Source organism: Hemiscyllium ocellatum (assembly GCF_020745735.1).
Source record: "Hemiscyllium ocellatum isolate sHemOce1 chromosome 40 unlocalized genomic scaffold, sHemOce1.pat.X.cur. SUPER_40_unloc_10, whole genome shotgun sequence".
NCBI lineage: Eukaryota > Metazoa > Chordata > Chondrichthyes > Orectolobiformes > Hemiscylliidae > Hemiscyllium > Hemiscyllium ocellatum.
In genome coordinates this window covers 267,501-283,441 of record NW_026867527.1, presented here as the reverse complement: position 1 = coordinate 283,441, position 15,941 = coordinate 267,501, and the positions used below count along the sequence as shown (strand labels likewise).

The window sequence follows — 15,941 nt, the reverse complement described above, 5'->3', positions numbered from 1 at the left end:
CCTAACCAGCACAACACTGTACACTATGGGTAATTTAGCATGGCCAATCCACCCTAACTGCACATCCCTGTACACTATGGGTATTTTAGCATGGCCAATCCCCTAACCTACACATCCCTGAACACTATGGGTAATTTTGCATGGCCAATCTACCCTAACCTACACATCCTGAACACTATGGGGTAATTTAGAATGGCCAATCACCCTAACCTGCACATCCCTGAACACTATGGGATAATTTAGCATTGCCAATCCACCCTAACCTGCACATCCCTGAACACTATAGGGAATTTACCATGGCCAATCAACCCTAACCTGCACATCCCTGAGCACTATGGGGTAATTTACCCTGGCCAATCCACCCTCACCTTCACATCTTTGAACACTATGGGTAATTTAGCAAGGCCAATCAACCCTAACCTACACATCCCTGAACACTATGGGGTAATTTAGCATGGCCAAGCCACCCTAACCTACACATCTCTGAACACTATGGGGTAATTTAGCATGGCGAATCCACCCTAACCTACACATCCCTGAACACTATGGGTAATTTAGCATGGCCAATCCACCCTAACCTACACATCCCTGAACACTATGGGTAATTTAGCATGGCCAATCCACCATAACCTGCACATTCCTGAACACTATGGGGTATTTTAGCATGGCCAATCCACCCTAACCTACACATCCTGAACACTATGGGTAATTTAGCAGGCCAATCCACCCTAACCTACACATCCCAGTACACTATGGGGTAATTTAGCATGGCCAATCCACCCTAACCAGCACAACACTGTACACTATGGGTAATTTAGCATGGCCAATCCACCCTAACCTGCACATCCCTGTACACTATGGGTATTTTTGCATGGCCAATCCACCCTAACCTACACATCCCTGAACACTATGGGTAATTTTGCATGGCCAATCTACCCTAACCTACACATCCCTGGACACTATGGGATAATTTAGAATGGCCAATCCACCCTAACTGCACATCCCTGAACACTATGGGTAATTTAGCATTGCCAATCCACCCTAACCTGCACATCCCTGAACACTATAGGGAATTTACCATGGCCAATCAACCCTAACCTGCACATCCCTGAGCACTATGGGGTAATTTACCCTGGCCAATCCACCCTCACCTTCACATCTTTGAACACTATGGGTAATTTAGCAAGGCCAATCCACCCTAACCTACACATCCCTGAACACTATGGGGTAATTTAGCATGGCCAAGCCACCCTAACCTACACATCTCTGAACACTATGGGGTAATTTAGCATGGCGAATCCACCCTAACCTACACATCCCTGAACACTATGGGTAAATTAGCATGGCCAATCCACCCTAACCTACACATCCCTGAACACTATGGGTAATTTAGCATGGCCAATCCACCATAACCTGCACTTCCCTGAACACTATGGGGTAATTTAGCATGGCCAATACACCCTAACCTACATATCCCTGAACACTATGGGGTAATTTAGCATGGCCAATCCACCCTAACCATCACATCCCTGAACACCATGGGAAATTTTGCATGGCCATACCACCCTAACCTGCACATCCCAGAGCACTATGGGTAATTTAGCATGGTCAATCCACCCTAACCTACACATCCCTGAACACTATGGGTAATTGAGCATGGCCAATCCACCCTAACCTGCACTTCCTGAACACTATGGGGTAATTTAGCATGGCCAATCCACCCTAACCTACACATCCCTGAACACTATGGGGTAATTTAGCATGGCCAATCCACCCTAACCTACACATCCCTGAACACTATGGGGTAATTTAGCACGGCCAATCCACCCTAAACTACACATCGCTGAACACTACGGGGTAATTTAGCATGGCCAATCCACCCTAACCTACACATCCCTGAGCACTATGCGTAATTTAGCATGGCGAATCCACCTAACCTGCACATCCCTGTACACTACGGGATAATTTAGCATGGCCAATCCACCCTAACCTGCACATCCCTGAACACTATGGGGTAATTTAGCAGGCCAATCCACCCTAACCTGCACATCCCTGAGCACTATGGGTAATTTGCAAGGCCAATCCACCCTAACCTACACATACCTGAGCACTATGGGGTAATTTAGAAAGGCCAATCCACCCTAACTGCACATCCCTGAGCACTATGGGTAATTTAGCAAGGCCAATCCACCCTAACCTACACATCCCTGTGCACTATGGGTAATTTAGCAAGGCGATTCCACCCTAACCTACACATCCCTGAACACTGTGGAAATTTAGCATGGCCAATCCACCCTAACCTACACATCCTGAACACTATGGGTAATTTAGCATGGCCAATCCACCCGAACCTGCACATCCCTGAACACTGTGGGTAATTTAGCATGGCCAACCACCCTAACCTACACATCCCTGAACACTATGGGTAATTTTAGCATGGCCTATCCACCCTCACCTTCACATCCCTGAACACTATGGGTAATTTTGCATGTCCAATCCACCCTAAACTACACATCCCTGAACACTATGGGGTAATTTAGCATGGCCCAATCCACCCTAACCTACACATCCCTGAGCACTATGGGTAATTTAGCATGGCCAATCCCCCGAACCCAAACATCCCTGAACACTATGGGGTAATTTAGCATGGCCAACCAACCCTAACCTACACATCCCTGAACACGACGGGGTAATTTAGCATGGCCAATCCACCCCCTAACCTACACATCCCTGAACACTATGGGGTAATTTAGCATGGCCAATCCACCCTAACCTACACATCCCTGAGCACTATGGGGTAATTTAGCATGGCCAATCCACACTAACCTACACATCCCTGAGCACTATGTTGTAATTTAGCCTCGCCAATCCACCCTAACCCATACATCGCTGAACACTATCGGGTAATTTAGCATGGCCAATCCACCCTAACCTACACATCCCTGAGCACTATGGGGTAATTTAGCATGGCCAATCCACCCTAACCTACACATCCCGGAACACTATGGGGTAATTTACATGGCCAATCCACCCTAACCTACACATCCCTGAACACTATGGGGTAATTTAGCATGGCCAATCCACCTAACCTACACATCCCTGAACACTATGGGGTAATTTAGCATGGCCAATCCACCCTAACCTGCTCATCCCTGAGCACTATGGGTAATTTAGCATGGCCAATCCACCCTAACCTACACCTCCCTGAACACTATGGGTAATTTAGCATGGCCAATTCACCCTAACCTACACATCCCTGAGCACTATGGGTAATTTAGCATGGCCTATCCACCCTAACCTTCACATCCCTGAACACTATGGGGTAATTTAGCATGGCCAATCCACCCTAACCTACACATCCCTGAGCACTATGGGGTAATTTAGCATCGCCAATCCACACTAACCTACACATCCCTGAGCACTATGTTGTAATTTAGCCTCGCCAATCCACCCTAACCCATACATCGCTGAACACTATCGGGTAATTTAGCATGGCCAATCCACCCTAACCTACACATCCCTGAGCAGTATGGGGTAATTTAGCATGGCCAATCCACCCTAACCTACACATCCCGGAACACTATGGGGTAATTTACTTGGCCAATCCACCCTAACCTACACATCCCTGAACACTATGGGGTAATTTAGCATGGCCAATCCACCTAACCTACACATCCCTGAACACTATGGGGTAATTTTGCAAGGCCAATCCACCCTAACCTACACATCCCTGAGCACTATGGGTAATTTAGCAAGGCCAATCCACCCTAACCTACACCTCCCTGAACACTATGGGTAATTTAGCATGGCCAATTCACCCTAACCTACACATCCCTGAGCACTATGGGTAATTTAGCATGGCCTATCCACCCTCACCTTCACATCCCTGAACACTATGGGTAATTTAGCATGTCCAATCCACCCTAACCTGCACATCCCTGAACACTATGGGGTAATTTACATGGCCAATCCACCCTAACCTACACATCCCTGAACACTATGGGGTAATTTAGCATGGCCAATCCACCCTAACCTACACATCCCTGCGCACTATGGGTAATTTAGCATGGCCAATCCACCCAAACCCATACATCCCCGAACACTATGGGGTAATTTAGCATGGTCAACCCACCCTAACCTCCACATCCCTGAACACTATGGGGTAATTTAGCATGGCCAATCCACCCTAACCTACACATCCCTGAACACAATGGGGTAATTTAGCATGGCCAATCCACCCTAACCCATACATCCCTGAACACTATGGGGTAATTTAGCATGGCCAATCCACTGTAACCTACACATCCCTGAGCACTATGGGGTAATTGAGCATGGCCAATCCTCCCTAACCTGCACTTCCCTGAACACTATGGGTAATTTAGCATGGCTAATCCACCCTAACCTGCACATCCCTGTACACTATGGGGTAATTTAGCATGGCCAATCCACCCTAACCTACACATCCCTGAACACTATGGGTAATTTTGCATGGCCAATCCACCCTAACCTACACATCCCTGAACACTATGGGTAATTTAGCATGGCCAATCCACCCGAACCTGCACATCCCTGTACACTATGGGTAATTTAGCATGGCCAATCCACCCTAACCTACACATCATTGAACACTATGGGTAATTTAGCATGGCCAATCCACCCTAACCTGCACATCCCTGAGCACTATGGGTAATTTAGCATGGCCAATCCACCCTAACCTGCACATCCCTGAACACTATGGGGTAATTTAGCATGGCCAATCCACCCTAACCTACACATCCCTGACCACTATGGGTAATTTAGCATGGCCAATCCACCCTAACCTGCACATCCCTGAACACTGTGGGTAATTTAGCATGGCCAATCCACCCTAACCTACACATCCCTGAACACTATGGGGAATTTAGCATGGCCTATCCACCCTCACCTTCACATCCCTGAACACTATGTGTAATTTAGCATGTCCAATCCACCCTAACCTACACATCCCTGAACACTATGGGGTAATTTAGCATGGCCAATCCACCCTAACCTACACATCCCTGAGCACTATGGGTAATTTAGCATGGCCAACCACCCTAACCTACACATCCCTGAACACTATGGGGTAATTTAGCATGGCCAATCCACCCTAACCTACATCCCTGAACACTATGGGGTAATTTAGCATGGCCAATCCACCCTAACCTACACATCCCTGAGCACTATGGGGTAATTTAGCATGGCCAATCCACACTAACCTGCACATCGCTGAGCACTATGTTGTAATTTAGCCTCGCCAATCCACCCTATCCCATACATCGCTGAACACTATCGGGTAATTTAGCATGGCCAATCCACCCTAACCTACCCATCCCTGAGCACTATGGGGTAATTTAGCATGGCCAATCCACCCTAACCTACACATCCCTGAACACTATGGGGTAATTTAGCATGGCCAATCCACCCTAACCTACACATCCCTGAACACTATGGGGTAATTTAGCATGGCCAATCCACCCTCACCTTCACATCCCTGAACACTATGGGTAATTTAGCATGTCCAATCCACCCTAACCTGCACATCCCTGAACACCATGGGGTAATTTAGCATGGCCACCCACCCTAACCTACACATCCCTGAACACTATGGGGTAATTTACATGGCCAATCCACCCTAACCTACACATCCCTGAACACTATGGGGTAATTTAGCATGGCCAATCCACCCTAACCTACACATCCCTGCGCACTATGGGTAATTTAGCATGGCCAATCCACCCAAACCCATACATCCCTGAACACTATGGGGTAATTTAGCATGGCCAACCCACCCTAACCTACACATCCCTGAACACTATGGGGTAATTTAGCATGGCCAATCCACCCGAACCTACACATCCCTGAACACGATGGGGTAATTTAGCATGGCCAATCCACCCTAACCCATACATCCCTGAACACTATGGGGTAATTTAGCATGGCCAATCCACTGTAACCTACACATCCCTGAGCACTATGGGTAATTTAGCATGGCCAATCCACCCTAACCTACACATCCCTGAACACTATGGGGTAATTGAGCATGGCCAATCCTCCCTAACCTGCACTTCCTGAACACTATGGGTAATTTAGCATGGCTAATCCACCCTAACCTGCACATCCCTGTACACTATGGGGTAATTTAGCATGGCCAATACACCCTAACCTACACATCCCTGAACACTATGGGTAATTTTGCATGGCCAATCCACCCTAACCTACACATCCCTGCACACTATGGGTAATTTAGCATGGCCAATCCACCCGAACCTGCACATCCCTGTACACTATGGATAATTTAGCATGGCCAATCCACCCTAACCTACACATCCCTGAACACTATGGGTAATTTAGCATGGCCAATCCACCCTAACCTGCACATCCCTGAACACTATGGGTAATTTAGCATGGCCAATCCACCCTAACCTGCACATCCCTGAACACTATGGGGTAATTTAGCATGGCCAATCCACCCTAACCTACACATCCCTGAACACTATGGGTAATTTAGCATTGCCAATCCACCCTAACCTACACTTCCCTGAACACTATGGGTAATTTTGCATGGCCAATCCACCCGAACCTGCACATCCCTGTACACTATGGGGTAATTTAGCACGGCCAATCCACCCTAACCTACACATCCCTGAAAACTATGGGTAATTTACCCTGGCCAATCCACCCTCACCAACACATCCCTGAACACTATGGGTAATTTAGCATGGCCAATCCACCCTAACCTACACATCCCTGAACACTATGGGTAATTTAGCATGGCCAATCCACCCTAACCTGCACATCCCTGAACAATATGGGGTAATTTACCCTGGCCAATCCACTCTCACCAACACATCCCTGAACACTATGGGTAATTTAGCATGGCCAATCCACCCTAAACTGCACTTCCCTGAACACTATGGGGTAATTTAGCATGGCCAATCCACCCTAACCTACACGTCCCTGAACACTATGGGAAATTTTGCATGGCCATACCACCCTAACCTGCACATCCCAGAGCACTATGGGTAATTTAGCATGGCCCATCGACCCTAACCTACACATCCCTGAACACTATGGGGTAATTGAGCATGGCCAATCCACCCTACCTGCACTTCCCTGAACACTATGGGGTAATTTAGCATGGCCAATCCACCCTAACCTACACATCCCTGAACACTATGGGGTAATTTAGCATGGCCAATCCACCCTAACCTACACATCCCTGAACACTATGGGGTAATTTAGCATGGCCAATCCACCCTAAACTACACATCGCTGAACACTACGGGGTAATTTAGCATGGCCAATCCACCCTAACCTGCACATCCCCGAGCACTATGCGTAATTTAGCATGGCGAATCCACCCTAACCTGCACATCCCTGTACGCTATGGGGTAATTTAGCATGGCCAATCCACCCTAACCTGCACATCCCTGAACACTATGGGGTAATTTAGCATGGCCAATCCACCCTAACCTGCACATCCCTGAGCACTATGGGTAATTTAGCAAGGCCAATCCACCCTAACCTACACATCCCTGAGCACTATGGGGTAATTTAGCAAGGCCAATCCACCCTAACCTACACATCCCTGAGCACTATGGGTAATTTAGCAAGGCGATTCCACCCTAACCTACACATCCCTGAACACTATGGGTAATTTAGCATGGCCAATCCACCCTAACCTACACATCCCTGAACACTATGGGCTAATTTAGCATGGCCAATCCACCCTAACCTACACATCCCTGAACACTATGGGTAATTTAGCATGGCCAATCCACCCTAACCTACACATCCCTGACCACTATGGGTAATTTAGCATGGCCAATCCACCCGAACCTGCACATCCCTGAACACTATGGGTAATTTAGCATGGCCAACCCACCCTAACCTACACATCCCTGAACACTATGGGTAATTTAGCATGGCCTATCCACCCTCACCTTCACATCCCTGAACACTATGGGTAATTTAGCATGGCCAATCCACCCTAACCTGCACATCCCTGAACACTATGGGGTAATTTAGCATGGCCACCCACCCTAACCTACACATCCCTGAACACTATGGGGTAATTTACATGGCAAATCCACCCTAACCTACACATCCCTGAACACCATGGGGTAATTTAGCATGGCCAATCCACCCTAACCTACACATCCCTGAGCACTATGGGTAATTTAGCATGGCCAATCCACCCGAACCCATACATCCCTGAACACTATGGGGTAATTTAGCATGGCCAACCACCCTAACCTACACATCCCTGAACACTATGGGGTAATTTAGCATGGCCAATCCACCCTAACCTACACATCCCTGAACACTATGGGGTAATTTAGCATGGCCAATCCACCCTAACCTACACATCCCTGAACACTATGGGGTAATTTAGCATGGCCAATCCACACGAACCTACACATCTCTGAGCACTATGTTGTAATTTAGCCAGGCCAATCCACCCTAACCCATACATCCCTGAACACTATCGGGTAATTTAGCATGGCCAATCCACCCTAACCTACACATCCCTGAACGCTATGGGGTAATTTACATGGCCAATCCACCCTAACCTACACATCCCTGAACACTTTGGGGTAATTTAGCATGGCCAATCCACCCTAACCTACACATCCCTGAACACTATGGGTAATTTAGCATGGCCAATCCACCTAACCTACACATCCCTGAGCACTATGGGGTAATTTAGCAAGGCCAATCCACCCTAACCTACACATCCCTGAACACTATGGGGTAATTTTCATGGCCAATCCACCCTAACCTACACATCCCTGAACACTATGGGGTAATTTAGCATGGCCAATCCACCCTAACCTACACATCCCTGAGCACTATGGGATAATTTAGCAAGGCCAATCCACCCTAACCTACACATCCCTGAACACTATGGGGTAATTTAGCATGGCCAATCCACCCTAACCTATACATCCCTGATCACTGTGGGTAATTTTGCATGGCCAATCCACCCTAACCTACACATCCCTGAAACACTATGGGTAATTTAGCATGGCCAATCCACCCTAACCTACACATCCCTGAACACGATGGGGTAAATGAGCATGGCCAATCCACCCTAACATACACATCCCTGAACGCTATGGGTAATTTAGCATGGCCAAACCGCCCTAACCTACACATCCCTGAACACTATGGGGTAATTTAGCATGGCCAATCCACCCTAACATGCACATCCCTGAACACTATGGGGTAATTTAGCATGGCCAATCCACCCGAACCTGCACATCCCTGTACACTATGGGGTAATTTAGCACGGCCAATCCACCCTAACCTACACATCCCTAAACACTATGGGTAATTTACCCTGGCCAATCCACCCTCACCTACACATCTTTGAAAACTATGGGTAATTTAGCATGGCCAATCCACCCTAACCTATACATCCCTGATCACTGTGGGTAATTTTGCATGGCCAATCCACCCTAACCTACACATTCCTGAAACACTATGGGTAATTTAGCATGGCCAATCCACCCTAACCTACACATCCCTGAACACGATGGGGTAAATGAGCATGGCCAATCCACCCTAAAATACACATCCCTGAACGCTATGGGTAATTTAGCATGGCCAATCCACCCAACCTACACATCCCTGAACACCATGGGGTAATTTTGCATGTCCAATCCACCCTAACCTGCACATCCCTGAACACTATGGGGAATTTAGCATGGCCAATCCACCCAACCTACACATCCCTGAGCACTGTGGGTAATTTAGCATGGCCAATCCACCCTAAACTACACATCCCTGAACACTGTGGGGTAATTTAGCACGGCCAATCCACCCTAACCTGCACATCCCTGAACACTATGGGTAATTTACCATGGCCAATCCACCCTAACCTGCACATCCCTGAACACTATGGGTAATTTAGCATGGCCAATCCACCCTAACCTACACATCCCTGAACACTATGGGTAATTTAGCATGTCCAATCCACCCTAACCTACATATCCCTGAACACTATGGGGTAATTTAGCATGGCCAATCCACCCTAACCTACACATCCCTGAGCACTATGGGGTTATTTAGCATGGCCAATCCACCCTAACCAACACATCCCTGAACACTATGGGGTAATTTAGCACGGCCAATCCACCCTAACCTGCACATCCCTGAACACTATGGCGTAATTTAGCATGGCCAATCCACCCTAACCTACACATCCCTGAGCACTATGGGTAATTTAGCATGTCCAATCCACCCTAACCTACATATCCCTGAACACTATGGGGTAATTTAGCATGGCCAATCCACCCTAACCAACACATCATCCCTGAACACTATGGGGTAATTTAGCACGGCCAATCCACCCTAACCTGCACATCCCTGAACACTATGGGTAATTTAGCATGGCCAATCCACCCTAACCTGCACATCCCTGAACACTATGGGTAATTTAGCATGGCCAATCCACCCTAACCTACACATCCCTGAACACTATGGGGTAATTTAGCATGGCCAATCCACCCTAACCTACACATCCCTGAGCACTATGGGGTAATTTAGCATGGCCAATCCACCCTAACCTACACATCCCTGAGCACTATGGGTAATTTAGAATTGCCAATCCACCCTAACCTACACATCCCTGAACACTATGGGTAATTTAGCATGGCCAATCCACCCTAACCTGCACATCCCTGAACACTATGGGATAATTTAGCATTGCCAATCCACCCTAACCTACACATCCCTGAACACTATGGGATAATTTAGCATGGCCAATCCACCCTAACCTCCACATCCCTGAACACTATAGGTAATTTACCATGGCCAATCCACCCTAACCTACACATCCCTGAACACTATGGGGTAATTTAGCATGGCCAATCCACCCTAACCTGCACATCCCTGCGCACTATGGGGTAATTTAGCATGGCCAATCCACCCTAACCTACACATCCCTGAGCACGATGGGTAATTTAGCATGGCCAATCCACCCTAACCTACACATCCCTGAATACTATGGGGTAATTCAGCATGGCCAATTCACCCTAACCTACACATCCCTGAACACTATGGGCAATTTAGCATGGCCAATCCACCCTAACCTACACATCCCTGAACACTATGGGTAATTTAGCATGGCCAATCCACCCTAACCTACACATCCCTGAGCACTATGGGTAATTTAGCATGGCCAATCCACCCTAACCTACACATCCCTGAACACTATGGGTAATTTAGCATGGCCAATCCACCCTAACCTACACATCCCTGAGCACTATGGGGTAATTTAGCATGGCCAATCCACCCTAACCTACACATCCCTGAGCACTACGGGTAATTTAGCATGGCTAATCCACCCTAACCTGCACATCCCTGAACACTATGGCTAATTTAGCATGGCCAATCCACCCTAACCTGCACATCCGTGAATACTATGGGGTAATTCAGCATGGCCAATCCACCCGAACCTACACATCCCTGAGCACTATGGGTAATTTAGCATGGCCAATCCACCCTAACCTACACATCCCTGACCACTATGGGTAATTTATCATGGCCAATCCACCCTAACCTACACACCCCTGAACACTATGGGTAATTTAGCATGGCCAATCCACCCTAACCTACACATCCCTGGATACTATGGGACAATTTAGCATGGCCAATCCACCCTAACCTTCACATCCCTGCGCACTATGGGATAATTTAGCATTGCCAATCCACCCTAACCTGCACATCCCTGAACACTATGGGATAATTTAGCATGGCCAATCCACCCTAACCTGCACATCCCTGAGCACTATGGGGTAATTTAGCATGGCCAATCCACCCTAACCTACACATCCCTGAACACTATGGGTAATTTAGCATGGCCAATCCACCCTAGCCTACACATCCCTGAATACTATGGGGAAATTCAGCATGGCCAATCCACCCTAACCTACACATCCCTGAGCACTATGGGTAATTTAGCATGGCCAATCCACCCTAACCTACACATCCCTGAGCACTATGGGTAATTTAGCATGGCCAATCCACCCTAACCTTCACATCCCTGAACACTATGGGTAATTTAGCATGGCCAATCCACCCGAACCTACACATCCCTGAACACAATGGGGTAATTTAGCATGGCCAATCCACCCTAACCTACACATCCCTGCGCACTATGGGTAATTTAGCATGGCCAATCCACCCTAACCTGCACATCCCTGAACACTATGGGTAATTTAGCATGGCCAATCCACCCTAACCTGCACATCCCTGAACACTATGGGTCATTTAGCATGGCCAATCCACCCTAACCTGCACATCCGTGAATACTATGGGGTAATTCAGCATGGCCAATCCACCCTAACCTACACATCCCTGAGCACTATGGGTAATTTAGCATTGCCAATCCACCCTAACCTACACATCCCTGAACACTATGGGTAATTTATCATGGCCAATCCACCCTAACCTACACATCCCTGAACACTATGGGTAATTTAGCATGGCCAATCCACCCTAACCTACACATCCCTGGACACTATGGGATAATTTAGAATGGCCAATCCACCCTAACCTGCACATCCCTGAACACTATGGGATAATTTAGCATTGCCAATCCACCCTAACCTGCACATCCCTGAACACTATGGGATAATTTAGCATGGCCAATCCACCCTAACCTCCACATCCCTGAACACTATAGGTAATTTACCATGGCCAATCCACCCTAACCTACACATCCCTGAACACTATGGGTAATTTAGCATGGCCAATCCACCCTAACCTGCACATCCGTGAATACTATGGGGTAATTCAGCATGGCCAATCCACCCTAACCTACACATCCCTGAGCACTATGGGTAATTTATCATGGCCAATCCACCCTAACCTTCACATCCCTGAACACTATGGGTAATTTAGCATGGCCAATCCACCCTAACCTACACATCCCTGAACACTATGGGTAATTTAGCATGGCCAATCCACCCTAACCTACACATCCCTGGACACTATGGGATAATTTAGAATGGCCAATCCACCCTAACCTGCACATCCCTGAACACTATGGGATAATTTAGCATTGCCAATCCACCCTAACCTGCACATCCCTGAACACTATGGGATAATTTATCATGGCCAATCCACCCTAACCTCCACATCCCTGAACACTATAGGTAATTTACCATGGCCAATCCACCCTAACCTACACATCCCTGAACACTATGGGGTAATTTAGCATGGCCTATCCACCCTAACCTGCACATCCCTGAGCACTATGGGGTAATTTAGCATGGCCAATCCACCCTAACCTACACATCCCTGAACACTATGGGTAATTTAGCATGGCCAATCCACCCTAACCTACACATCCCTGAATACTATGGGGTAATTCAGCATGGCCAATCCACCCTAACCTACACATCCCTGAGCACTATGGGTAATTTAGAATGGCCAATCCACCCTAACCTACACATCCCTGAGCACTATGGGTAATTTAGCATGGCCAATCCACCCTAACCTTCACATCCCTGAACACTATGGGTAATTTAGCATGGCCAATCCACCCTAACCTACACATCCCTGAACACTATGGGTAATTTAGCATGGCCAATCCACCCTAACCTACACATCCCTGAACACTATGGGGTAATTTAGCATGGCCAATCCACCCTAACCTACACATCCCTGAGCACTATGGGTAATTTATCATGGCCAATCCACCCTAACCTTCACATCCCTGAACACTATGGGTAATTTAGCATGGCCAATCCACCCTCACCTACACATCCCTGATCACTATGGGTAATTTATCATGGCCAATCCACCCTAACCTACCCATCCCTGAACACTATGGGCTAATTTAGCATGGCCAATCCACCCTAACCTACACATCCCTGAGCACTATGGGTAATTTAGCATGGCCAATCCACCCTAACCTACACATCCCTGAACACTATGGGTAATTTAGCATGGCCAACCCACCCTAACCTACACATCCCTGAACACTATGGGGTAATTTAGCATGGCCAATCCACCCTAACCTGGACATCCCTGAACACTATGGGTAATTTAGCATGGCCAATCCATCCTAACCTACACATCCCTGAGCACTATGGGGTAATTTAGCATGGCCAATCCACCCTAACCTACACATCCCTGAGCACTATGGGTAATTTAGCATGGCCAATCCACCCTAACCTACACATCCCTGAGCACTATGGGTAATTTAGCATGGCCAATCCACCCTAACCCACACATCCCTGAACACTATGGGTAATTTAGCATGGCCAATCCATCCTAACGTACACATCCCTGAACCCTATGGAGTAATTTCGCGAATCCACCATCGCCTTCCTCTCTCGAGACCCGACCGCCCATTCCCGAGTCCGGATGGGGGTAAGTTGCCCTGGGGTGGGGGGTGGGTTGGCGTAGCGACTCACCGAGCCGTCCTTCAGCCACTGGTGGAAGCCGGACTTGCCGCTCGCCGGTCGCTGGATTTCTTTCCCGCCCGGAGTCTCGCCCTCGCACTGGATCAGGATCCAGCGGACCAGCAGCTCCTCCAGCTCGCTGTCGTACTTCTGGTCGATCTTCTGCTGCACCTGTCGGCTGAATCCGTACTTGGGGCCCTGGTTAGCCATCGTTCCCTGTTGGCGACGAAGCCTGGCTGGGTGTGAAGCTGCGGAAGGCCGCAAGGAAGGCGAGTGGAGCCTGGGCGAGTGGGCCTCACTTGGAGGCTTCGGGACAAGGCAACGGAGGCTGCTGGGAAGGGAGGAAAGACACGGCACATTCGTCAGAGAGATATTTCAGAGGGTCTCAGATATCCAGCATCCACAGTATTTGACGGTGGACTCTTTCAGAGTCACAGAGACGTACAGCACCGAAAACAGACCCTTCGGCCCAACCCGTCCAGATATCCCAACCCAATCTAGTCCCACCTGCCAGCACCCGGCCCATATCCCCCCAAACCCTTCCTATTCATATCCCCATCCAGATGCCTCTTAAATGCTGTAATTGTACCAGCCTCCACCACTTCCTCTGGCAGCTCATTCCATACACGTACCACCCTCTGGGGGAAAAAGTTGCCCCTTAGGTCTCTTTTATATCTTTCCCCTCTCACCCTAAACCTATGCCCCTCTAGTTCTGGACTCCCCCACCCCAGGGGAAAAGACTTTGTCTATTTACCCTATCCATGTCCCTCATGATTTTATAAACCTCTATAAGGTCACCCCTCAGCCTCCGACGCTCCAGGGAAAACAGCCCCAGCCTGTTCAGCCTCTCCCTGTAGCTCAGACCCTCCAACCCTGGCAACATCCTTGTAAATCTTTTCTGAATCCTTTCAAGTTTCACAACATCTTTCCGATAGGAAGGAGACCAGAATTGCACCCAATATTCCAACAGTGGCCTAACCAATGTCCTGTACAGCCGCAACATGACCTCCCAACTCCTGTACTCAATACTCTGACCAATAAAGGAAAGCATACCAAACGCTGCCTTCACTATCCTATCTACCTGCGACTCCACTTTCAAGGAGCTTTGAACCTGCACTCCAAGGTCTCTCTGTTCGTTATAAATCGCCTCATGTCTAGTACCTTTTTAAAGAATTCCTAAATCCCAACATACTAGATCCAATAGTTTTCCGTTATCGATCCTGCTTGTAATTCCTGGCAGATTTACAGCACATTTATCATCCATACCCCTAATGAAGCAACGCTGACTTGTGCTCAATTTTATTAGGTAATGCGACATTTTTGACTCCATCAGCCTTTCAAATCGACGCTGATATTTAACCGATAACAGATAATAACAGCTACCTGTTATTTTTCGTCTCTCCCTTTTCAAATAAAGGTGTTACATTGGCAGTTTTCCAATCCTCTACCTCTCCTGAGGGTTAGATACAACCTTACATGTTCCTCGACACTGTCCCCCATCAA

At 47.9% G+C, this 15,941-nt stretch overlaps 1 protein-coding gene across 2 annotated transcripts in view; it reads right to left on the bottom strand.

Annotated features, from left to right (window-relative positions):
* LOC132808817 (transgelin-3-like) overlaps positions 1 to 15,941 on the bottom strand; it is a 91,189-nt gene that overhangs the window by 71,963 nt on the left and 3,285 nt on the right. Inside the window, exon 2 of one of the 2 annotated variants that reach the window (XM_060822258.1) lies at positions 14,451 to 14,769. In XM_060822258.1, coding sequence (XP_060678241.1) covers positions 14,451 to 14,648 — 198 coding nt within the window. In that variant the 5' untranslated portion in view covers positions 14,649 to 14,769. The remainder of the gene's footprint in view (positions 1 to 14,450; positions 14,770 to 15,941) is intronic. The other variant, XM_060822259.1, reaches the window with a different exon arrangement.